This window comes from Eptatretus burgeri, chromosome 16 (genome assembly GCF_056783735.1).
Source record: "Eptatretus burgeri isolate ZD-2024b chromosome 16, Ebu_testis_v1, whole genome shotgun sequence".
NCBI lineage: Eukaryota > Metazoa > Chordata > Myxini > Myxiniformes > Myxinidae > Eptatretus > Eptatretus burgeri.
In genome coordinates, this window is record NC_140976.1 from 19,196,361 (window position 1) to 19,220,850 (window position 24,490).

The 24,490-nt window shown below is 45.4% G+C and overlaps 1 protein-coding gene across 2 annotated transcripts in view; it reads left to right on the top strand.

Annotated features, from left to right (window-relative positions):
* LOC147010638 (PC3-like endoprotease variant B) overlaps window positions 1–24,490 on the top strand; it is a 278,472-nt gene that overhangs the window by 195,162 nt on the left and 58,820 nt on the right. For both annotated transcript variants that reach the window (XM_085859874.1, XM_085859875.1), the window contains exons 11-14: window positions 7,451–7,623; window positions 10,060–10,284; window positions 11,449–11,549; window positions 13,249–13,362. In XM_085859874.1, coding sequence (XP_085716000.1) covers window positions 7,451–7,623; window positions 10,060–10,284; window positions 11,449–11,549; window positions 13,249–13,362 — 613 coding nt within the window. The remainder of the gene's footprint in view (window positions 1–7,450; window positions 7,624–10,059; window positions 10,285–11,448; window positions 11,550–13,248; window positions 13,363–24,490) is intronic.

A 24,490-nucleotide genomic window follows, 5' to 3' on the forward strand; every position in this document is an offset into this window, starting at 1 on the left:
CCCGGGTCCTGCTCACCTTGAGACTCCATCTTATTTCTCGTAAGGGGTTAATTTTAATTGCTCGTAATTTGGAGGGAATCGGAGGTCGCTCCTCTCACCCCTGAACCGATTCCCCGTGAATTTAGCTTGGAGGCGAGAGGGATTCGAATCCCACTCCCGGACACCAGTGTTGCGAATTCGCGCCGCCGGCATGCGGACGGCCACGTGACTCGAATCGCGGCACGTCGCCCACCGGACGGACAATTCAGTCGTGACCCTCTCGGACCAACGCCGGGAGCTAGTCACGGGTGGGGGTTTAACCTCGCCACGATCGTGCCAATTGCCCACCCGCGCAGGATAGGGTTGCTTGCCAAATTCGATCTACCTAAGTACCTGCGCGAATGGTCGACCGGGCGATCGTACCACGCCACAGGCCGACTCAGGACACGAACCGCTTAAGCGGTCCGTTCCGTGCTACAGTGATAACCGAGCGGTGTTATCATCGGCCTCGACGGTTCCGATTAATTATCGGGCGTATTAAGCCCACTACGAACCCTTTACATGAAACAGGATGGAGGGTCAATTAAAAGGAAGGAGACGAAGCGGAGCGGGAAAACAGTTCAACACAATGCACATTTATTCTGCGGCACACGGAAAGCATGTATATACAGCCACAATAATCAAAATGCACATACAAAGCGAAAGCAAGAGTTAAACCGAATATGCGTACACACGGCAACACTTATACAGTTCTACTTTACAGACGGCGCCAACACACATTCATTCGAAAGCAAAGGAAAGGAGCCACCCTCATAGACAAGGGGGCAGACGGGGCCCGTGGGCCTTTATGGCGTGGGACTTGGCAGACCGAACGAGTCCCACGAGACCGTTGCAGCTTACCTGCACCCTCGCGGTGCGATGGTGGGCGAGCTCTCTCCGGCGCTCCTTGTATGAACGTGCAGGTCCACGCGACACAGCTGGCAGAGCGGCGCCTCCAGTCCGCATCCCCTCCGCGACGTCCGTACTCTCCACCGACAGCAAGCTCCAACGAGCGGGTCGCTCTACGGACCGCTTCTCCAAGACCAAGACGGGCAGAAGACCATGAACCGTCGACTGACAGTGACACTCTCACCAACCGCCCTGACCTGACCTCTTCTTAGCGGCGCCTCCGTGCGTCCTTTTATTTCCCTGGCACCCCGCCCCTCCCTTCGCGGCACGTGGGGGGTGGGGGGGCATTCCACCAGAGAAATCAGGGCGGGAGTTGAGTTCCAACCGTCATTCTTGTTTACCAGGGAAATTGGGGTGGGAGTTGAGTTCCAACCGTCATTCTTGTTTACCAGAGAAATCGGGGTGGGAGTTGTTGTTGTTCCCCTTTTGTGTTCGTGGAGATGTTGACGGTTGCTGGCGGAGTGGTGAGGATGGCGTGGTTGTTGAGAGGCTGGTGTGGTTGTGGTTGTTGTGAAGCGGCGTTGTGGTTGGTGGTTGTTGTGTGATGGCGGTTGAGACGTGGTTGGTTCAAAATAAAGATAGAACAGAAAAACGGCTATCTCAAAGCGTCGCAGCCCGAATGAATCACATAAATTCCTTCTAAACAACGGGTTTGGGGCTAACTACACATGTACTTAGAGTTATCTCACCTCCGGGCCCTTCATGGTGTAATACGAATTTCCACAGCCGTAACAATATATATATATATATATATATATATATATATATATATATATATATATATATATATATATATATATCTTCTTCTTCTTTCGGCTGCTCCCATTAGGGGTCGCCACAGCGGATCATCCGTATGATCCGCATCGTGATTTGGCAAATGTTTTTTTTACGCCGGATGCCCTTCCTGACGCAACCCTGGTCGCCTCTTACGACACAGGGATATGGTACACCTATTTTAACCGGGGTATACACCGGCCCAGTACACTGGTACTCACTTCGCCGACCTCGGAAGGATGACAGGCTGAGTCAACCCCCTGGTGTATTAATTCAGTGGCTCAACGGGGCTTGAACTCAGGACCTTTTGGATCCCAAGCCGCTGCCCTAACCACTGCGCCAACACCAGGCTCATATATATATATATATATATATATATATATATATATATATATATATATATATATATATATATATATATATATATATATATATATATATATATATATATATATATATATATATATATATATATATATATATATATTGTTCAGATGTTTTGCGTTTTTACGTTTTGCGGAATGAAGGGTTTTACGGTGGCTGGAGTGCAAATACTGCCACCAACCTCCTAATAAGAAGTAACCCAACTGCAGGAGGACGTCCGCAGACACAGTTGGGCACTAGATATGGATGGCCGTTGGCTCACAAAGAGCTCCTCCGCCCTCCTCCGCAGGGAAACCACGGGGTAACATCCCTGGGTCAGATTGCGGGAGAGTGTGTCGGAGTGGTGCTGAGGTGTCGTCCACCAGACGGCGTTCTCCTTGGGTTAACCTGAGGCGGTCCCTTCGGGTGGGTGCCGAGAATGTCCTATCCCTAAGAGAGGATGATCACCTGTCTCTGTTATCATCTGAGCTCAAGCGTTTGGACATCGGGATTGCAGCTCTCTCTGAGGTTCGGAGACCGGATTGCGGAGAGATAATGGTGGGTGGTTACACCTACTATTGGTCTGGTCCCTCTGATGGTTACCATACCCAAGGAGTTGCTGTAGCTGTGTCCAATAAGCTGACCCCAATGATAATTGAGGTAACACAGGTCAACGAGCGTATTATGAGATTAAGGATTCGTCACTCCTTAGGTGTCATTTCCCTGGTCTCTGTTTATGCTCCGACTGAGGCGAGTGATCTCACCGTGAAGGATGCATTCTATGCCACACTCGAGTCTGTGGTTGATCAGTGCCCCAGACGAGATACACTTCTAGTCTTGGGGGATTTCAATGCATCGACTGGAACTGATAGGGATGGTTATGAGGTGTGTGTTGGTCCCCATGGGTCAGGAACTATGAACCAGAATAGCACTAAGTTCCTTGACTTTGCAAGAAGTCATGGACTTAGGGTGGCTGGTTCATGGTTTCAGCGCCCACAAGCTCATCGCTGGACTTGGTATTCCAACGCTGGCGGTGTGGCAAAGGAGATTGACCATGTCCTCATTGACGGTCGTTGGAGGATGATCCAGAACTGCAGGGTCTACCAGAGTGCTCAGTTCCTCAATACTGACCACAGGCTTGTTGTAGCAACTCTAAAGCTGCACCTTAAATCCTGGAGAATGGTACCATCCCAGCCTAGGCTGGATGTTGCCAAGCTCAGGGATGAGAGAGTAGCTGAGGAGTTTGCGAACAGGCTGAGTGGACACTTGGGGGGTCTGGGTGCTTTGGGGGGTCCTGAAGAGTTGTGGAGCGCCTTCAAGACCACCGTCCTTGATGTTGCCGGTGGATGTCTTGGAACTCACCGCAGGGCAAAGAAGAATTTTGTCTCTCGAGGGACACTGGATACCATTGACCAGAGTCGCAGGGCCAGGCTGAATGGCAGAGCTGAGCTGTTCAGGGAGCTGAGGCGTAAAACTGTACGTGCACTGAGGGTGGACAAGGAGGCCTATGTGCGAGGAATCTGTGAGGATCCTTGGAGAATCCTATGCATCACCTGTGGACAGGTGATTCTCGTCCCGCTTACAGGGGAATTCGCGCATTACGTTCATCCAAGCCCATCCCTCGGAGCACTGCAGTTCGAGCAGAGAGTGGTAGGCTCTTGACAGAGGAGTCTGAAGTGAAGGCCCGCTGGGCCGGTTACTTTGAGCGGTTGTACCAGGCTGATCCCCCAGCTGTCGAGTTGGACGTCAAGGGTGTTACAATCCCTGTTGCTGACCCTCAAATCAACTGTGGTCCACCTTCGCTTGTGGAAACACGGGCTGCGGTGAACCAGTTGAAACGGGGCAAAGCTCCAGGGATCTGTGGCATCCATGCCGAACTTCTCAAGGCTGGTGGAAATGCTGCACTCGTGTCGTTGCATGCAGTTTTGTGCTCTGCCTGGAACACAGGCATCATCCCAACTGACTGGAAGAGGGGCCTTGTTGTTCCTCTCTGGAAAGGGAAGGGTGATCGCCAAGACTGCAACAACTACCGAGGGGTGACGCTGCTCTCAGTGCCGGACAAGGTCTTTGCTCGGATAATTCTTGATAGGGTTCGCCACCATCTGCTTGAGCACCAGCATCCAGAGCAGTCAGGCTTTACACCAAAGAGGTCAACGATTGACCGTATCCTAGCACTTCGTGTCCTCACCGAACGCAGACGAGAGTTTCGGCAGGGGCTGCTTGCAGCCTATGTTGATCTCTGTAAAGCGTTCGATTCAGTGAATCAGGATGTCCTCTGGAGGATTCTTGGTCTTCGTGGGGTGCCACCAAAACTGATCGATCTGATGTCTGAACTCTACTCTGGTACTGGGAGTGCTGTGAAGTGTGGTGGTACCACCTCTGACTTATTCCAGTTGTTACTGGAGTTCGTCAGGGATGTGTACTTGCCCCCACACTTTTCAGCACATGTATGGACTGGATTTTAGGGAGGATGTCGGAGAGATCAAGTTGCGGTGCATCGTTTGGGAATGTCAAGATCTCGGACCTTGATTTTGCAGACGATGCAGTCATCTTTGCGGAGACTTTAGACATCCTTTTGGGGGCCCTCGAGGTGCTGAATGAGGAGTCGGAGCCGCTGGGATTACGGGTTTCTTGGGTCAAAACTAAGATCCAGGCTTTCGGTGACATCTTGGATGCTGCTGTCCTGTCTGTGTCTGTTTGTGGTGAGGATGTTGAGGTCGTGGAGAGATTCACTTACCTTGGCAGTGATATTCATGTCTCTGCTGGCTGCGAGTCAGAGGTCAATAGACGTCTGGGTCGGGCCTGGGGAGTCATGGATTCACTGTATCATGGGGTGTGGCGCTGCCGGTACCTGTGCGGGAGGACGAAAGTCCGAGTCTTCAGGTCCTTGGTACTTCCAGTCTTGCTCTATGGGTGCGAGACTTGGACTCTGACCAAGGATCTGAGACGGAGACTTAATTCCTTTGGTACCAGGTCTCTTCGGAGAATCCTTGGCTATCGCTGGTCGGATTTTGTATCCAACGAGCGGTTGCTGAGAGAGACTCGGATGAGATTTGTTACCTGCATAGTCCGTGAGCATCAGTTGCGGCTGTATGGACATGTGGCTCGTTTTCCTGACGCTGATCCTGCTCACCAGATTCTCTCAGCGAGGGAGTCTCATGAGTGGAGGAGGCCAGTGGGCCGACCACGTGCCTCATGGTTGCAGCAGGTTGACCATCATCTCAAGGAGATGGGGATGGGCCTGGCATCTGCCTGGGGGATGGCCAGACGGAGGCCCCTGGAGTACCGGCGGAAAGTGGACGCAGCGACGCGCTGTTCTGGCACATGCTCCCATACCTGACCTGACCTGATATGTTGTTGTTGTTGTTGTTGTTGTTGTTGTTTGTATAAGATTGGGGCAGTTGGGATAACACATTTTAAAGAAGAAGAAGGCGCTTCCAAACAACAGTGAAATAAACCAATGTCACCCGCAGGGTGACCCGTATCTTGCCAAAAGGTGACCACGTGTGACTTCTTTAAGGTCACACTGAGGTGAACAGAGCTGCTATCCACCAGGAGCGACTCCTTGAGGAATATCTGCCCACGAGAGATTCCGATGAGAATTGTTCTACAGAGTAACCATGAAAAATATGCTTTTGCCTCATAACGTCACCAAATGACGTCATAATGTCTCAAGCTTGACATATCTAGAAAGCACTCATCGAGGTGTTCAATTTGAGGTACTACACGATATGGTTCCTAAAACTTGAAAATTTGACCTTGGGGTCAAATATGTTTGACCTGAGGCGCTAACCATGAAGGTCAAGGCCAATCGCCACCAAAAATTGATCAGCTGAGCGCCAGACGATGAACTATATTCCCATGAAGTTTGAAGACGATCCGATCAAAATTACTCAAAAAATAAGGGTTTCGTCGACTCCGCTGATTTGCGACAAAGTGACCTTGACCTTTGACCTTGACCTTCAAAATTTTATGCGCTGAAAGAGACCTCTATAGGCCTCTGATATTCGAAGTTACAAAAATTTCCAATGATAACTGTGCTCTGCAGAGTGATTTCTTCGTGATTACAGACCAAAAAAAAATAAAAAACATATGAAAGTCAAGGCCAATCGCCACCAAAAATTAATCAGCTGAGCGCCAGACCATGAACTATATTCCCATGAAGTTTGAAGACGATCCGATCAAAATTACTCAAAAAATAAGGGTTTCGTCGACTCCCCTGATTTGCGACAAAGTGACCTTGACCTTTGACCTTGACCTTCAAAATTTTGTGCACTGAAAGGAACCTCTATAGGCCTCTGATATGCAAAGTTACAAAAATTTCCAATGATAACTGCTCTGCAGAATTTTTATACGTGATTACAGACAAACAAACAAACAAACAAAAAAAAAACATACAAGCTGACTAACATATCTTGCAAAAACTTCGTTTTGGCAAGATAAAAAACTAGATCGACTCCGCTAATTTGAGCAAAAAAGCGAGAGCAGACCCGGTCTCAGGCAACTTTTCGCCGGCTCGCAGCTGGCTTCCTCAGGCACAATCGACCCCGAGGTTCATCTGCACTCAAAAACTAATCTGCACACAATAGACCTTTGGGGTCTATTGTGCCTGATGAAGCAAGCTGCGAAGCCGGCGAAAAGTTTCCTGAGACCGGATCTGCTCTCGCTTTTTTGCTCAACTTAGCGGAGTCGATCTAGTTTTTTACTGTTGGTTGGAAGCGCCTTCTTCTTTTTTTAAATTGTGTGTGTGTGTGTGTGTGTGTGTGTGTGTGTGTGTGTGTCTGTGTGTGTGTGTGTGTGTGTGTGTGTGTGTGTGTGTGTGTGTGTGTGTGTGTGTGTGTGTGTGTGTGTGTGTGTGTGTGTGTGTGTGTGTGTGTGTGTGTGTGTGTGTGTGTGTGTGTTAATGATACACCCCTGACCGTGATTGGTGAAGACACCAGATGAGACCAATTACAACTATTGTTGCACAATCTGGACAATATACTGTACATGCTATAACGATTACAATTTAAGCACATGACCATATCCCATAGAAACAATATGGTGTCCAGAGCAAATGATACACTAATCCTAATTTCAACAAGTAAAATTGCTTTTTATAGGTTTGACAGCTACAAAAATGGCTACATTTTAAGGTGTCTCGTGATTCCTTCTTTCAACTGTTGGTGTTTTTGATTGGTAGCCTTATTGGTTTCTCACAACTGATCTTTTTGGAGTTTCATTTGCCCTTTCTCATTTTATTTATCTATTTTTTCCCCTTTTTCGTTCAATTTACTTGATGCACTTTTTCCTTATTTTCTCTTTTATTTCATCTTCTTCTGCAATCTGCTGTCTTTCTTTCTTTCGTTTTTTCCTTGTGATCTGAACCTCTTGCTTTCCAACCCAGGCATCCGTATGCTTGATGGAGTCGTGACAGATTCAGTGGAAGCTGCAGCACTTTCCTACAACAACCAACATATTGACATCTACACATGTTGTTGGGGACCATCAGATGATGGCCTCAAGCTGAGTGGACCAAAACAACTCGTTTCCCTTGCAATGCAGGAGGGAGCTGAAAAGGTATGTAGATGTGAGGTGACATGAGCATTTGCTTGGTTTGATGGGCAGGAGAGAATCAAACTGCAGAATGATGTAGATCTTTTCCTTTTATCCTTTTCTCAACTCTCGTTTGTAAAGTCTTAAGTTTACTGCAGGGATTAAAAGAGGAACAAAAGGTGAGCCAATTATGACTGCACATATACGGTTTCCGACATTGTTGTAATCCTCCAGAAATCTTATTTCTCAAACCGTCGTGTCCCTGGTCCCATTTCTCCTCCTTCCTCCAAATGTCGAACTGGAGTGTTTCTCATTGGGAGATTTGCATACGAGTTTCTCCATCTCAGAGGGTAATCCCTTAGACTCCAGATATATGACAAAATAAGCCACGGCTGAAGTTTTCAGGACCTCTGGGGTAACAGTGTTATCGTATTCTGTCTCACCTGTGGGTCGTGCGATTATGAGTTCAAATCCTCTTCTGACAGCTTCGGCAGTGGCGGTTTCTCACGGCACAAGGTCATTTGTGTCAGGGAGTCAAAAATTCCACTCATTCCCTCATTAGTGTCATTGTTTTTGGGATGCGTGAGATTTTAATTGTAGAAAAAGCAGGGCAATTGTATTCCACTAAAAGCTGCAGAATATCGTCGATGTACGCAAATACTGACAGAAAGCACAATATTCTGTTCGACCCAGCTTGCCCTCCCATTATTTCCCTATGAAAGGCTTTTTAACATCTGTCTTGCTCAAGATCTCTGAGCAAAGGACTATTACTGGTTCTGTGAGAGAGCATTCTCTGGAGCCAAGCAGTTTTTGGACTTAACAAAGTGCCCAACTCAGTAGCTCTTGAGAAGGTCTGCAATATTGATCGAAGTCTGCATCCAGGAAATAGAAAAGGAAAGGATTTGTTAAGAAAATTGAACCTTGAACGCACTTTCATTAAAACCTGGCAGCAAGCAGAGTAGGGCCGTCACTTCCAAGCTGTGAGTCGTTGGTGTTTGGTCTTCGGGCAAGTCAGACTATTATATGTAGTCCTGATAAAATGGTGTTGATATTGGAGAATTAGGTTGATATTGGAATTAGATAGGTACCTGGAAGCATTTGGGATAGAGCGTTGCATGTACAGGCATGGTGGGCTAAATGGTCTTGTCGAAGCTCCTTGGAGTTCCTTATGTAACCAACGTTGACTATTGAATCATTTTATATGCTCTATTAATGAATGTACTGCTCCATATGTTTAGTGGATACATAAAGTTGATATACAAGGGGTATATCCTCTGTACTCGGGTAAAAAGGTTATTTTCATTACCTCCACCATCGAAGGCTGATTTGTGATGTATTTATTTCTGGCTGTCGCCCACCTTCCTCTATGTTTTCTCGAAGACCAGGAACTGAACCCCCATTTTCCTATTCACGCTTGGTTTCTACGATCGCAGTGCTAACTATCATGATATTTTCCAGGAATTTATTAACCCCCGTGATATTTGAGGGTTTACTGTATAGCGCGATATCTCAAAAAGTTATTGGATGGCTTAGAATGAAAGCTGGTGGACAGTCTGGGTGTGTTACGAGGAAGAAATAGATCGATTTTGGTGAAGATCTGGATCCGGACATGAAAATTTGTAGAATTTTTAAAGTGATTCTTCACCATTGAGAGATGGGGCCAAAAACGAGATACATATCATGATTTCTCAAATAGTTGTGGACAAGTTATGACAAAACTTGGTGGATAAGTTGGTTAGATGACAAAAACAAGCCTATTAGATTTTGGTTCAGGTCCGGATCCAGGTCCAGCCTCTCAGTGGGATACAAGACGTGAACTGTTCAGCCTGGTGGAGGAATGTGCTCTACTGATTGCCGTTCTCGTTGCTATAATTAATCGGAGGATACAATGACCGACAAAAATAATCAAGTCTACAAAAGTAGACTTTTTTACTTACTTAACTTTGTTTAGTAACTGTAACCTTTTTGCTCACTTATTTATTTACATTATATACACTTTTGTTTTCTGAAAGTGTAGTTTTCCTTTGTCATAGTCATGATATATAATTTAGGTTATTTCTCATTTCCTGAGCAGCGTACGTAAGACATAAAATTTGAATTGTAAAGTGGTGTTTTCATTAAATATTTTTTCCAACTGATCTTTGACCCTTTGAATGTAAATCAATGGTGGATGTATGCCTGGTGTTGGCTTAATGGTTAAAGTGGTGGTCTTGGGATCCTAGGATCCTGAGTTCAAATCCCACTCAGCTATTGAATTAATACCAGGTGGGGTTGACTCTTCCTGTCATCTTTCCGAGGTTGGCAAAATGAGTGCCAGCTTGCTGGTATCCTGTGTCAGAGTGGCGACCTGTCCAGGATTGTATCCATTAGCCAAGGAGACTGCTTAGGCAGCAACAATTATCTGCACAGAGTATGGTCCCAATGGATGGATGGATGGAATGGTGGATGTGTCTGTGGCAGGGCCGAGGTGGGAAAGGAAGCATCTTCGTTTGGGCCACGGGGAATGGAGGGTTGATGGGAGACCACTGCGGAGCTGATGGTTACGTGGGTAGTCCCTACACGCTTGCCATCGGCTCTGTGTCAGCCCAGGGCCTGACCACCTTTTATTCTGAATCCTGTTCCGCCGTCATGGCTGTTGTTCCAACGGGAGAAAGTTTTAGTTTCGAGGATCTGGGGAACAAAATGGTGAGTTGCTTTAATGACAAAAAAAAGTGTGGCTTTTCTCACACTTAAATCAGCTTTTCACTTACCGAATTGTCTTGTTTTAATCATCACATTGTGTCAGATGCATGAGGCCCAAGTTTACTCAAACTTGCGAGTGTTTTGTGAGAGCAGAGCCCCAAGGGTTTCCAGACATCACAGACCTCGCCACAGCTACTAGATGAACCATCTGCTCGGTAGACCTTCATGATCCTTTTGTCAGTGCTGGAAGATGATGGAAAGGCTTATGATGCCGACAATAGAGCCACGGATGTTCACGGTGGGAGGTGGTAAACGCCCTTCTTGGAACCAACAGCTGTGTCGTTACAAGCTGTTTGCAGGCCAGTGTAGAGGGCAACAGCAAATGTCACCAACTGCATAGCTAGTGGTTTGAGTGTGGGACCTTGGGAAACCGCACCGATGGGTCAGTGTTGATTCCGAACCATCCCAGCACCACCTGGCATCCTCAGCCTCTGCTTGGCCCACCTGTGTGAGGAACTTGAGGGACAGAAAAGTGTTTGGCTTCTTTGCCTGACATTTCGTAAAGAAAGGGAACAAAAACATAACCTGTTAAAGGCAGCAGTTATGGCTTGGCTTAATGTATGGTTTGTTTTTTTTATATTGGTCCAATATCCAGCTGATCTCAACCCCCATAGATAGGCTGTCACATTCCAGGCATCAGAAAACAATGTTGGCCTAAACTGATTATAGTTTGGTACACTAAACGTGACTGTGAGCTGGCACAACATTGGCTGAAATGTGCCTGTCGGTTAGCATAAAGTTGGTCAAAACATGACTGTTAGAGGGCAGACCCAAGGATGGCCTTGCCTTAAACTATGTTGGCCCAAGGATGGCCTCGTCTTGAATCTCGGTTGACCTACTCAAAACTGCAGGCTGGCACAACAATGGCCTAAATGTGACAAAGCTGACACAATATCAGCCTCGCTTTGACAATAGGTTGGCACAAAGTTGGCCGAACTATAACTATAGACTGACACAATGTTGAACTAGTTCTGACAATAGGTCAGCACAATGTTGACCCAAGCCTGACCAAAGGTACCTTTTCTTTAAGATTGACCCAACATGATAATGCCGGTTATCCTTGCTGCTAACACATATCCTCCAAGCGCTTTCACAATGTTGTTTCAGATAACGACGGTGCCAGGAGGGGGATGTGGAAACTACTTTAGTGGAACATCAAGTGCAGCCCCACTCGCCGCTGGAGTCATCGCACTCGCACTGCAAGCTAAGTACGTGCTCGCATTCACCGCTGAAGTTCCTCAACTTATACGACCGTAGATGTAATGGCTTTTCCTTCATTTAGTCTCGTTTATAAACCGGTCTCGGGTTCAATTTCCTGTGACGCCGAATAAACTCGAACAAAATGTTGCAAAACATACCGTCCTCCCCAGGTCAACATGAAGCCACTTGTCTTTCTTGTCTGCAATGTGAACATGTTAAAGGTGCTGCGATATATTTCGCAAATGCAGTCCTTCAACTCAGACTACCAATTCCCCTTTTTGGATGAGCATTGGATTGAGCACCCTTATCTGATCCTTAGGACCTGTTCTGCTCAAAATCGCCAAGCTATGTACCACTGAGGTTATTCCATGGGTCTTCATGAATAATTGTTGTGCTCCATTATGAAAATTAGATCATCTTTGTAGTTGCTTTCATGTGCTTTTCGAGGTCCTGCCCTTTTTCTCCAAATAAATCGACATCATTAGGCCTCCATTATTAATATTATTATTGTTATTATTAGAATTGTTATTGTCTGTTTGAAGCCACACTGCTTTAAAAACAATATGTTCAAAATACTTGATAGTCATAACCATTAACATTGTCATATGCATCGTGGACATTTCGGTGATCATATTATATTGTGTAGCCTAATACTGTATACAAGTGTAGTTGGATTCAAACACTTTAGCATCTTGAGAAGAAAACAAATGTTGATGATAATCTCTATACATTGGTTTGCAACCTCCCCGTCCCACCCCATCTAAAAAGTCAGCTGTGAAAGGATTCATGGTGGCGGCTCGTTATTTATTTCTAAGCCTCCTGTGATGCAATGTTCTCTCACCTCGCAGCCCCCCAGAGTCCCAGAAGAATTTCCTAAACTGCAATACTCTTCAGCACTTGATAATGCTGCATTTAATTATAGCAACTGTGAATGTCAAATTCATTGTCTAAATAGTCTCGTTTGCCGAGCCGGTCTGTCTCGGCGCCTTTGATCGTATTGAATTCTACTTGTTTTATGCTCCGTCTTGTTCTAACTTGCATCCCTCTTCGCCGGATCCTGTCAATTTTCACCTTGCAGCCATTTGGCTCTTTCATCTCGCACTGTGCGAAGTGGGGAAAATGAATGGCCTCTCCTCGCTGGAAATGCTGGTTTGATAAACCGTCCGTCCATCTGGATGTTGGCATGGATTGCGAAGAAGCAATGGCATTGGAAATAATGGGGGGAGCTGGAGGTGGTGGAAACAGATTCGTTGAATCCATTGGGCTGATGCTGCACAACTAAAAATAGTCGTGTTTCAAACAGGCCCAAAACTAGCAGAGGCCTAGGCCTGAAGGTAGAATCGAAAGGTTGCATTGGTTGCGTCGCTTCTCTTGGCAGATATTTCACCACCTTCGCCATTGCATGGCCAACCCATACGCACAGCTGGTTCATTACCCATGCGAAACGGCAGAAAGTGCCGGGCATAGGGTTATCGGTTCCTCTGCGAGCTGGCAGCTTGATGTTTTCATAAACAACAAAGACCTGACCTTTCTGCTTTCAACAGCCACCGCCACGGCTGTGCTGACGGGCGCACTGACGTCGTCGCGGCAACCCAAGAGGCAACGTTGCCATGGTGACAGTGATAGACCCTTTCTTTTTTTGTGGTGATCATCGCTGTCGCCGCTCCACCGTAACCTCCCATCCCCACTGGTCTCTGTGCTTTTCAGCCCACGACTGACATGGCGAGATGTACAGTACCTTGTGGCGAGCACCTCAAAGATCACCGACCCACTGAGCCGTGGTTGGCAAGTGAACGGAGCCGGTTACCACACGCATAACGAGTAAGTGGCTTGATCAATCTTGCGTGGGGCACTTTGCATTTCCCCCGAACACATTAATATGGCACTGGATGCGACGGAATGATGTTGTTCGTCCAAGTTCAGATGTTTCTTGGGTGGGAGACCATCCAAGCTCTACAGCGCCCTCCACTGGTCCCAATTTACTGATTTCGCTAATTGGGCTCCGTGGCCTTCACGGTGACATCACGTGCTGAAGATGTGTCAGAAAAAACTTGAATTTGATGATTTCACCTCCTGCCTTAACAACGTGCACCCAATTCCTATCACAACATAAACCGTTAGTCACTCATTGAACAGCTCGTGTACCTTGTTCGTAACCAGTCGATGATGACCTCTTCAGATGGGAATCTTATGTTGTTTCGCAATGATGATAATTCATTCACAAACCTACTTCTCTAGGTTGTTGTTGCTGTTGTTCAATGTTTTATCTTTTCCTTTGTCTGCAAACTCCATCTCTCGAGCCAACATTTCTGACACAACAGCAGTCGGAAATTAGATCAACAAGTTTCTCCTCTCTGAACAAAACTTTCAGAAACCGAAAGCATGAAAAATCATGAACGATTCCCATTGGGATGAGTAAACGAACTCTCGGCGATGCTACTTGTAAAATACCGAAGGACCAAAATACGGTCCGAATTTCACTTTCATGCTCGAGGAAAGATTTTGAAGGGGAAAGAGAAAACATTTTGAGTTTTGCACAAGTGCTGGAGAATTGGAGGGTTTGTGCTTGAAAACGCTCAAGATAATGGAGGTCTCATTCTTAAAAATACAAATTAAGCATATTTTGGTCCGTTAGACCATTTAGGTACCGTGTCACACCTGGAATATGGAGGTATGGTATTGTCGAGTCAGTGTTTGTAAAACGATACGATATATTGTATGTATTATGCTTGCGTGTCGTTCAAAAAGTTGTTTCAACACGATACTAACAATGGAAGGAAAGAAGATTAATGTTAAAACTGGGTGTCCCGTCCGCAAGCATTATTCGGTGGATGTTAAAGATCCCACGGTGTCCTCAAATCACAAACTTCTGTCTCCTTGAATTGAACGTAAGACTCGACCGGTCTCTTTGTTAAAGACTTGGCCCAAAAATTGTGTATGGTCGACCCCACAAGAAGGTGGGAATAATTGAGCCAGTAGTAATAGTAGTAGTAGTAGTAGTAGTAGTAGTAGTAGTAGTAGTAGTAGTAGTAGTAGTAGTAGTAGTAGTAGTAGTGGTGTAGTATATATTTCAGTTGATTTTATAATGGAAAATGTGAGTGGGAGGAAAAAGTTAGCATTGTGGTAAAGTGAACCAACTTTCTTGAGCAGGTCTTCGAGACCGGCAGCTGTCCAGGCATGAAAGTACCTTTCGACCCTTTGCAGCTAATGCACACCTGTGATCGGCCGGCAGGCACGATCACCGGGAAAGGGCAACGGGGTCCAAGCGTGGCGCAAGCCCCAGCCACAAGTGTGCTCTGGTATACGTGCCTCCGGGTTAATGTGCGACGCGCCACAGGGCAGGCTTTTGAGGCTGTGGCAGCACCTTTTAGAATGGCATGAAAGGAAACATGGAATAAGCAACCCCTCCCTGTCGAGGTGCCTTCATTTGGTATGCCACCACTTTACATGGTGTGTGCCTTTAGCGTATGTCAACTCTTTTATTTTCGACTTGAGTCAGAATGTTGGGATTGCTCAGTTGAAATGGGACCTCTCACTTAAAATTGTTTTAATTTAACAGTGCATCGGTGGGGGGCTATCGTCGTGGAGCCATGGACATTCGATGGACGTTCATGAACCTTACCATCCACCTCACCGGTGTAACCTCCACATCCTTACAAAAGGAATACGCAAGGAATTTGGATGCAGGAAGAGGCCATTTGGCCCATCCAGCCTGCGCCACATCTACACCACATTAAATTCAATCAAGGTCTCGATAACCCTTAGATCTCAGTAATTGCATACCATAGCGCTCCTTCAATAGATAAAACTAATGCTTGATAGTTCCTCATTTTTACTTTTAATAACCGACTTAAATAGATATGTACTTTAGTTTGTGGCTCTTAAATGCACCTCGCTCCATGGCCGATGCAAAATTAACGACATTGAGTGTGAGACATGAGTGCGATGTCACATTAACGATTGAATTGACGGTTGTTTCAAGGAAGGCATGGAGAACTTAACGAAAGGCTTTTGAAACTGAAGTAATGAAAGAAAGAAAAAGTCCCATGAGTAAGAGTACTCCTCATCAGGAAATAAAATGGAACTGTCAGATAAAAGCCAGAACCAGTCCTAACTAGAAACAGGCAAGCGTCTAAGTCTGTAACATACATCTGTGTAAAACTCTTCTGCTGGGCTAACAAGGGCTAACGAGCAAATGCCAGTCAAAGTATTTGAACCCCGCGTGGAAGAGGATGAGATACCAGCATGACCATATTCTCTCAAGCGTTCCCCCCATTAGGCTGTGCAAAGCATTGGAAATCGATAGCAAATGCCTTTTTGGGCAACCCTGGAAGGTGGAGGTCTTTGGGTAGATTGCAAAAAGAGAGAGCGATGATTTACGTGAGGTTCGGACTCGTGCATGGACAAATTTTGGAAAAGGACGGAATCGATTCGGTCCATAAGACCCTCGGTAGCCCTGTTCCATCAGAGGAACCTGCGTGCCGTTATTGAACCTTCTGCCACACTTTATGAGGTTGTAGTGCGTGCAGTTGCCTACGTTCCAATTAACCGCTCCCCCGGCCTGTCCTTCCTGAGCAAAGCAAGCTTTGAAGAATTAATGGCGTCCGGTCTCCAGCCGTTCGTCATAAGCGTGGATTAAAGTTAATTACAAGAAAAAATATCAAACAGCAGTATTGATCTCAACAGCACTGCCGCTCAAAGCAAGTGGGCCAGAGGCTAATTAAAACGTGATTTCTGATTTAATATGGGCCGGACTCTTCTGTAAAGTAGGGAAATCGGGGAGAGCACTTTGACTCGAAAGGCCGCTGCCTAGCATGAGCGGAAAACAAGCGCAAGAAACTAAAGCCACGGTTCGTCCTAACACTTTGATGCAGAGTGCGGGCGATTCTCTGTTGCTCCTGATTTCAAAAGAGATTTAATTTTACCCTCGTCATGATGCGGTGTTGCGCCGCTGGGTTAACCCTTAACCATGCCTCCGGGGAGGAGGGTGGGAGGTAGAGGGTGGTCTAATTCCTCTTTGGAGGAGCTCAGGAATATCTGTTTACGTGTCAGCAAGCACCAAGATTAATTGCATCAACTTAGGGATCCTTTAACGTCGAGCGTCGATTGGGTTTCTGCTGGGGTTTGATGGCCTTGCTTGCTTATTCCTATTGCGTTGATGAACTTGACCAATGCAGGATGCGTTGATGTAATCGGGATGTGTCGATCGTAGCTGTATGCGTGCCGCAGAATATGACCGATGGTGAGATTTTAAAATCGCACCGATCGTAATCCCGACGATGCTGGAAGAAGAGCACGATTGCTCGGCAGAGTTCTGGACCATGGTTGCATTAACTCAAAGGTCGTTCCTCCTTTCCAGCACTCTGCCCTTTCCTAATGCTGTTTAACCCACAGCAGGAAAATGTTTAAGTTATTGACCTCACAAAATGTGGAAAACTTACTCCAACAATGTTCTTCGACTTTTAGGTCTTCCTCTCCCAAACTGTCATTTTCTGCTCAGTTCTTGTGGCCACAGATGTCAACTGGAACTGCATTCGGTAGAGCGCAAACCTCCGCCAGGCTGAGCAGTTTATGGTTTGTAACCCACTGATCTGATTCAACTGATTATGGTCCAGATCCACATCTGGACCTTAACCAAAATCTAATTGGCTCGTTCTTGTTACCGACCCAACTCATCCGCCAAGTTTTGTCATGACCCAACCAAATATTTTTGAGATGTCGTGCGGGACATCGTTTTGACCCTCTCTCTCAACGGTGAAGAATCACTTTAACAATAAAAAAAATTGTCTTCTCCAGATCCGCATTCGGATCCGAACCAAAATCGAATCATTTTGTCCTTGTCACATATCCAAACTGTCCACCAGGTTTCGTCCGAATCCGTCCATAACCTTTTAGGATATCATGTTCACAAACAGACAAACAGACAAATGGGTGAAAACATAACCTCCGTCCACCATAGGTGGTGGAGGTCAACACGACCTCCATCCACCTTCCGTGGCGGAGGGAATAAATGTTCACCTGATGATAAATTATCTTACCCCAGAGCAGGAGCAAATGAGTGTTCCGTACGATTAAGGAAAGGGTTGTTGAAAGTGGACACACAGAAGCGGCTTATCAACCCAAATATGCACCTGCACGTGGAGGAGAAAAACTTGAAAGGTTTTTTTTTAATTTATGTTGTGGTTTCTACGTGCTTGTAGCTGAGTACCATTGGAGGTTGATTGATGGCCTGTAAGTAAGATTTTAATTGTTGACTCATTTGAAAAAATCAATCGTAATTCGTTTTGGCATTTGTTATTGTGCTCCATTTTTTTGTTGTTATTTGTTTTAGGAAATTTTGATGACACCTAATCTCATGGTTTTGTTGAGACGTGTGGCAGGTGTGTAGTGCTGGCCGGCTCATTTAAGTTGTACGTTTGGGGTATTGCTGGCCGAGCAAAGGGTGTGCTATGCCCAAGGTTGTCAGAGTAAAGCATCCGGGCTCAAATTGGAATTGCTGTCAAATGACCACTGTTAATGATCTAATCCCTATTTTGCCTTCCTCACTCGTTTTCCATCATCTCCTCTTCGCTTTCCTTGAATCCCTCCCCCCCTTTCCTTTTCATAACTAACGGAAGCAACTGAAAAACTGGGCCTGGTGCCCTTCCATTGACAGAACTGGGCACCCGCTTTCTCGATGAATCAATTTGTCGAAAGACTTTGGCAAAACCCTCTCCCTGCCAGCAGCCCCTTCGAATACCCAGCCCGACAATTTGCACGACACTGTGCAAAGGGAAGGGTGGGGGGGGAGGATGGGTGGCGGGAGCGCAGATGCCCACATTGATTGAGAGCCACAGTGGGCCAAGAACCGAGAGGCCATTTTGAAGCTGGTCTCCCATCCCTGGCCTCGCTTTTATCCCCCCCTTTGCCAAGTTGTGCCGCTGCGTGATCTGGCTTCCCACCAAAGAATAATGCAATGCCTCTAAAACTTTGGCTACGTAACCCCGCCACTCGCTTTCTGTCCTACACAGACCTCATATTCAACCAAACATTGCAATAGTGGGTAAGCATGCAAAGGGTTGTCTGCGGAAGGTTTTAGATGACCACGCCCAATAATCTTATTGCAATAAATAATGAATCACAAAAAAGAAACTCCTGGCATGACGTCACAAATGTTGTTTTCTTTGTAAAAATAATAATAATAAAGTATATAATAATAATAATAATGATAATAATCGTGTATTCGGTGAAAACGTCATTTGTTCGGGGTTCATAAGAGGAAGAAGGGGGAATGATAACTCCAGCCCTAACAGAATTGCTGATGGAGGAAATCACTGCAGAAAAATTTCGTGTCAAATTTACATCACTGTGTTAGCACCATAACATAATACCTCATATTCACAGAATTCCCTCTTTCACACTGTATAATAAAGTGCTCATGTGAAGTTGATGTCATCGGCAGTCGATGATCTTCCCAAACATCAAGCATAGAGTGGTGGATTCCAGACAGGCCGGTCCCTGCTTCCCCATGTGTATGGCCCAAGTAAGGACATTTGATTGAAATCTTGGTATTTGGAACATGCAGCACTAGTATCACCGCGAACCAATTTTAACCTTTCCTAAGGTCAGTCCTTAATGTCCCTGTCGGTGTACCACGCAAGGCAACTATTACACATTCGGTGCTGCATACTTGTAATTGATCAAAACGGGCAAACACCGAATGCCCTTCAGTGCTATCTCCGTGACAGGCAGTGAACCTGTAGGAGATGCACGGCTGCTGGGCTGGTTACCCACAATAAATGGCAGCACGCAAGGATTCACTTGGACACTCTCCCGATTTAGATCGGCATTCCGGGTGAAACCTGCCGCCTGCCTGCCTGTCTGTCTGTCTGCCTTCACTGCGTGCATGTCTGCCTGATTGTCTGCCCTCGGGGACCTGATGCCTGTCACTCCTCCCTGCAAGAGTCCTTTCTTTAGTGGGGCTTACAGATTAAAGGTATATTCTGGAAAATAACTAATTATTTCATTTTCACAATGCTATGCACCAGACGAATATTTGAGAGTGAAAGCAGCACCAATTCGAGTGATCAGCAAGGTTAAGGCTCAGGACCTGAACCTTACCTAAAGGGCTGAGGCTATTGCAATAACAATATACTGAAGCTTCTACTTCTCGCTTAAATATGAATCATCTCAACACCAAATTGTTTCTCATTTCATACAAATAGTTTACCTGTTCCTTCACAAATTTGCTCTTTTTTTAAATTTGGGCAGTTGTTCCACAAGACTTATCATTTCTTTTCATGGAATATGGTTGTGGTCCCTTGCTGAAGACGGCGGAATTAATGATTCGGATTGCGGGATTTCTGCAAACTGAGCCGTAAGCACAGAAGAATTACCACGTCACTGTTGGATTGTCAATAAAAACCCACCTGGCTCAATAATGACCTTCAGAGGGTGGAGGAGGAGTGGGGGGGGGACCTCTGGTGTTTATGTGAGGCCAGTATACACTTAATGGTTGACTTTTAATGCCCTCAGAATGACTTAGGATGCAACAATAAGTTTAACTTTAAAACCTTACATTTCAAAGTCTAATTTGACAACAAACTTGGGCTCTCCGGAGAGGCGTGAAGTGAAATTGTCGGGTTTATGTCGTGTCGTTGCAAAAAATATCTACGCTGAGGTCATGAATGTACTTGCCGCAAAGATCATGTAATATTTCAATAGCGGAAAATGTTCTGGTCCAAAGCACAAGAGCCTTTTTAACGTCACCCTGTTATTGACTTTTATTCCATTTATTTTCCTCTTCCAACTGCTGCTCGTGCTGTGTCCATGTCATTCTTGGATTGCCAGTAAACGTGCGAAAGCATTTCAAAGTCGAGGAGTCAATCCGATCTTTTTCTTCAACTTGGTCAATGCAGAAAATTTAATTAAAAACAAAAGGTACTTTTATTTACGGTTTGAGGGCTGCGGGGATAGAGTAGAGGTGTGCGCACTCGCTTTTGACCTGTCGAGCTTGGGTTAGAATCTCTACTCTGCTATAAAGTGCCATCCTGGTGTTTCGCGTGCAGGATGAGGTATCGATGTGTGTGCCATTCCTCGGATTAAACCAGAGGACACATCTGTCAGCATCGGTCATCGGTGGACGTCAAAACCTCCTTGGTGTCTTTCGCGAAGAGTCGTCAAGTTATCGCCGGCACCATGAACAAATTATAAATTCCTGCCACCTTCAGTTGAACGTCAGGCCTGGCCAGCCGGTTTGGGAAAGACTTGAGCCAAAAATCTTCGCCAGCCATCCCCACAAGATGGAGGAAATAATTGAGGCCATTGTACTAGTAATCCGCAGTGGGGGTTGGGTGGGGGGGTTATTGTACTCGGCTCCATCTGTCTGTCGCACTAACTCCTCCTAACCGGTTATGCAGAAATTCACCAAACTTGGTAGTTATGATCATCACATGGCAAGAAGATACAAGAGCAATATCATTTTTTATCCCTGCCCCCTGGGACCCTAGAGTGGGATTAGAAAGTCAAATGCCAAAAAATGCATTTACACCCATATTTTAAAACTTTTTGATGAAACTTTGTATCTGCAATCTACTTTTGGAGACACATGAAATATGTAACAATTTTATTGGATTTGACCCCTGATTCAATGCCCCAGAGGGTGAGGACTTAGGGGTCAATACAGGAAGAAAAAAATATTCAGAATTTGATATTGGGTCATTCCTGGTGGAACTGTTTGCCATCTTTCAAATTTGCTTTACGTGGGAAGCGTGGGGATTTGCGATGGCGCCCCGATTGACTTCGCTCTAGTAGTCTAGTTGTAATGGTTGCAGTTGAAGTAGGAGTCTTTTGCATCAGGTTCATCTGTGATCCACAATAAATGTAGCTTAAAACGCCCTCTTTTTGACAAGCTGTACAGCCTGATGGTTTGAGCGCATTATATTCGGTGATGAGTGACAGACAAGACAGGTCGTGGTTGAATGTTGTCATGTGTCAATTTGTTTACGATATCATGATGTACTTGTCCTTCAAGGATCTAAGTGCATAAAGTTTTGTTTTATTATGCATGTTGTAGGCATACAGTGGTAAGAGAAAGTCGAGACCCCCTTTCATAATTTTCACCTTTTGTTGCCTTGTAGCTTGGAATTAAATTGCATTAAACCAGACTTTTTCCACCTTTATTTACAAATCGTAACCCACAACTTACAAGTGAAAAACAAATTCAACAAATTTCAGGAAATTAATTAAAAATACAAAACTAGAATATCTTGGTTGGATAAGTGTCCACCCCCCTGAGTTCATACTTGGTGGAAGCACCTTGGACAGCAATAATAGCTGTGAGTCTGTTGGAATAGGTCTCTACCAACTTTACATACCTTGATTGAGCAATATTTACCCATTCTTCTGTACGAAACTGTTCAAGCTCTGTCAAATTGTGTGGCGAGTGTTGATGGACAGCAATCTTCAAGTCAGGTCACAGATTTTCAATTGGATTTAGGTCAGGACTCTGAGTGGACCACTCCAGGACATTTGTCTTTTCATTCTTAGCCACTCCAGTGGAGCTTTGGCTGTGTGCTTCGGGTCATTGTCATGCTGAAAGGTGAACTTCCATCCCAATTTCAGCAGTGTTGCAGATGGCAGCATGTTTTCCTCGAGGATGTTTCTGTATTTTGCTCCATCCATTTTCCCTTCCATCCTGACAAGTGCCCCAGTCCCTGCTGATGAGAAACATCCCCATAACATGATGCTGTCACCACCATGCTTCACAATAGGGATAGTGTTCTTTGGGTGATGTGCTGTGTTGGGTTTGCACCAAACATAACGTTTTGCATTGAGGCCAAAAAGTTCCATCTTGGTTTTGTCAAACCACAAAACTTTTTGCCACATGGCTTCAAAATCTCTGGAGTGGTTTTTTTGCATTCCTCAAATAGGACTCAAGGTGGGCATTTTTGAGTAATGGCTTCCTTCTTGCCACCCTTGCCTTCACTCTTTTGTTCCTCTTTTTCCCCACCTTTGGAGTGCACTCCTGCGCTCTCTTCGGTCCCGTTGTTCCCTCCTGGCCTTCAACACAGCATTTTTCCACCACCTCCTGTCTTCCCCCATCCGAGGCCTCGGTCTTTTTTTGCCCCTGTTGGTCCACCCTGGACCTGCCTCTTTTGGGTTCCCCGCTTTCCTTCCTGGGGGTTCCTGTGGTGTCCATCTTGTGTTCCCCGCCCCATCCCTCTCCCTTCCGCGGATCTCCTCGTGTCTCTGTTCCGCACTGTTTTGTCCTTCCTTCTCCCGCTCCTATTGTCTCATGCCCCCCTTGCTGTGTGTTGTGTGGTAGCTCTCTTATGAGCCTCGACAATGTTTTTTTTTTAACCCTACCTTACAGGTCAGACTTGTGGAGTGCTGGGGATATTGTTGTCACATGCACACAGTAACCCGTCTTCACTTCACTGCACTCCAAAGGATATTTAAGGCCTTTGGAATATTTTTATACCCATTCCCTTGATCTGTGCCTTTCCACAACTTTATCCTGGAGGTCTTTTGAAAGCTCCTTGGTGCTCATGGTTGAGTCTTTGCTGTGAAATGTATCACCCAGCAGAGGAAACCGACAGGAACATCTGATTTTTTTTCTGAAATGATCAGAATCACTACAATTTAACACAGGTGGAGGCCAATTAACTTAGTGTGTGATTTGAAGGTGAATGGTTACACCTCAGCTAATTTGCAATTGCTATTATAAGGGGGGTGGACACCTATCCAACCAAGATATTCTAGTTTTGTATTTTTAAAGAATTTTCTGAAATTTGTAGAATTTGTTATTTACTTGGAAGTTGTGGATTACGATGTGTAAATAAAGTGTAAAAAGTCTGATTTAATGCAATTTAATTCCAGGCTATAAGGCAACAAAAGGTGAACATTTTGAAAGGGGGTGTTGACTTTCTATGATTCATTAATGGAAATCTTGCCAATGAGTTGTTTCCTACAGAAAATTTCACGAGATATGTTGATCTCGTGTTCAGTGGAAGGGGTTGGGGTGGCAATAATTCTCAAAAAAACACATTGTCCTTGATTTCTTGTAAACTCCTGGAAGAAGTCTGCAGGGATGTGTTCCATTAAATCAAAACCAAAACAGACTTGGAATACTTTCCTTTCAACATCGATTTTCCAACAGAATTGGAATGTTCTTCTTTTCACTGTGATAGACCAAGAGTTATGGAACACCCTCTTACCGATTAGATGAAATGGTGCAAAACCACTTCCAACAGTCTGCAGTCCTCTGCGAACAAACCCTAATGGAAACAAGGTTATCAAATGCGCACACATCCCAGTGATCATATAATCACCATATGTGTTTGAGTATGCCATGCACAAATTTATGCTTTGAGGATTCCTCAAAAGAAATGGAGACTCAACATGCAATGACTTTTCAAATCGCTCTTGAGCACAGTTTCTTGAGATATCCCACTCGCAAGTTCAATTTTGTCAACAATATCAATAAAATGGGTCTTTGAACCAGAATTACAACCTCAGCTAGTTTTGATTCCTTGAAAAGCCCAGGAATCAAAGGAAGGATGCAGCGATCAATGCCAATATCAGCAACAACCAACCACAAAACAAACAAACAAGAAGCTCCAGCTTTGCAATGGCAGTACCAACTACTGGCAGGATGGTGTGTGACGTTTGATTAAATCGACGTGTTGTGTCGGCTTTTGAGCTGGTGTGACAGGACTGTGTCTGAGGATGAAATTGTGCACAGAACTAATTCTCACTTGAACACCGGTTGCAACGCCACGATTCCGAAAGAATGATGAGGTTTTTTGGGGTTTTTTTACACTGCTCCAAGACTCGTGCAAAAACTTATACCGTACACATAGAACAAGAATATTGGGAGACATCAATGTCATTTTAAGCGAATTACAACAGAAGTGCAGAATAGGGAGGGTATTTGAACCTGTGATCTCAGCATCATGAGATATGTACT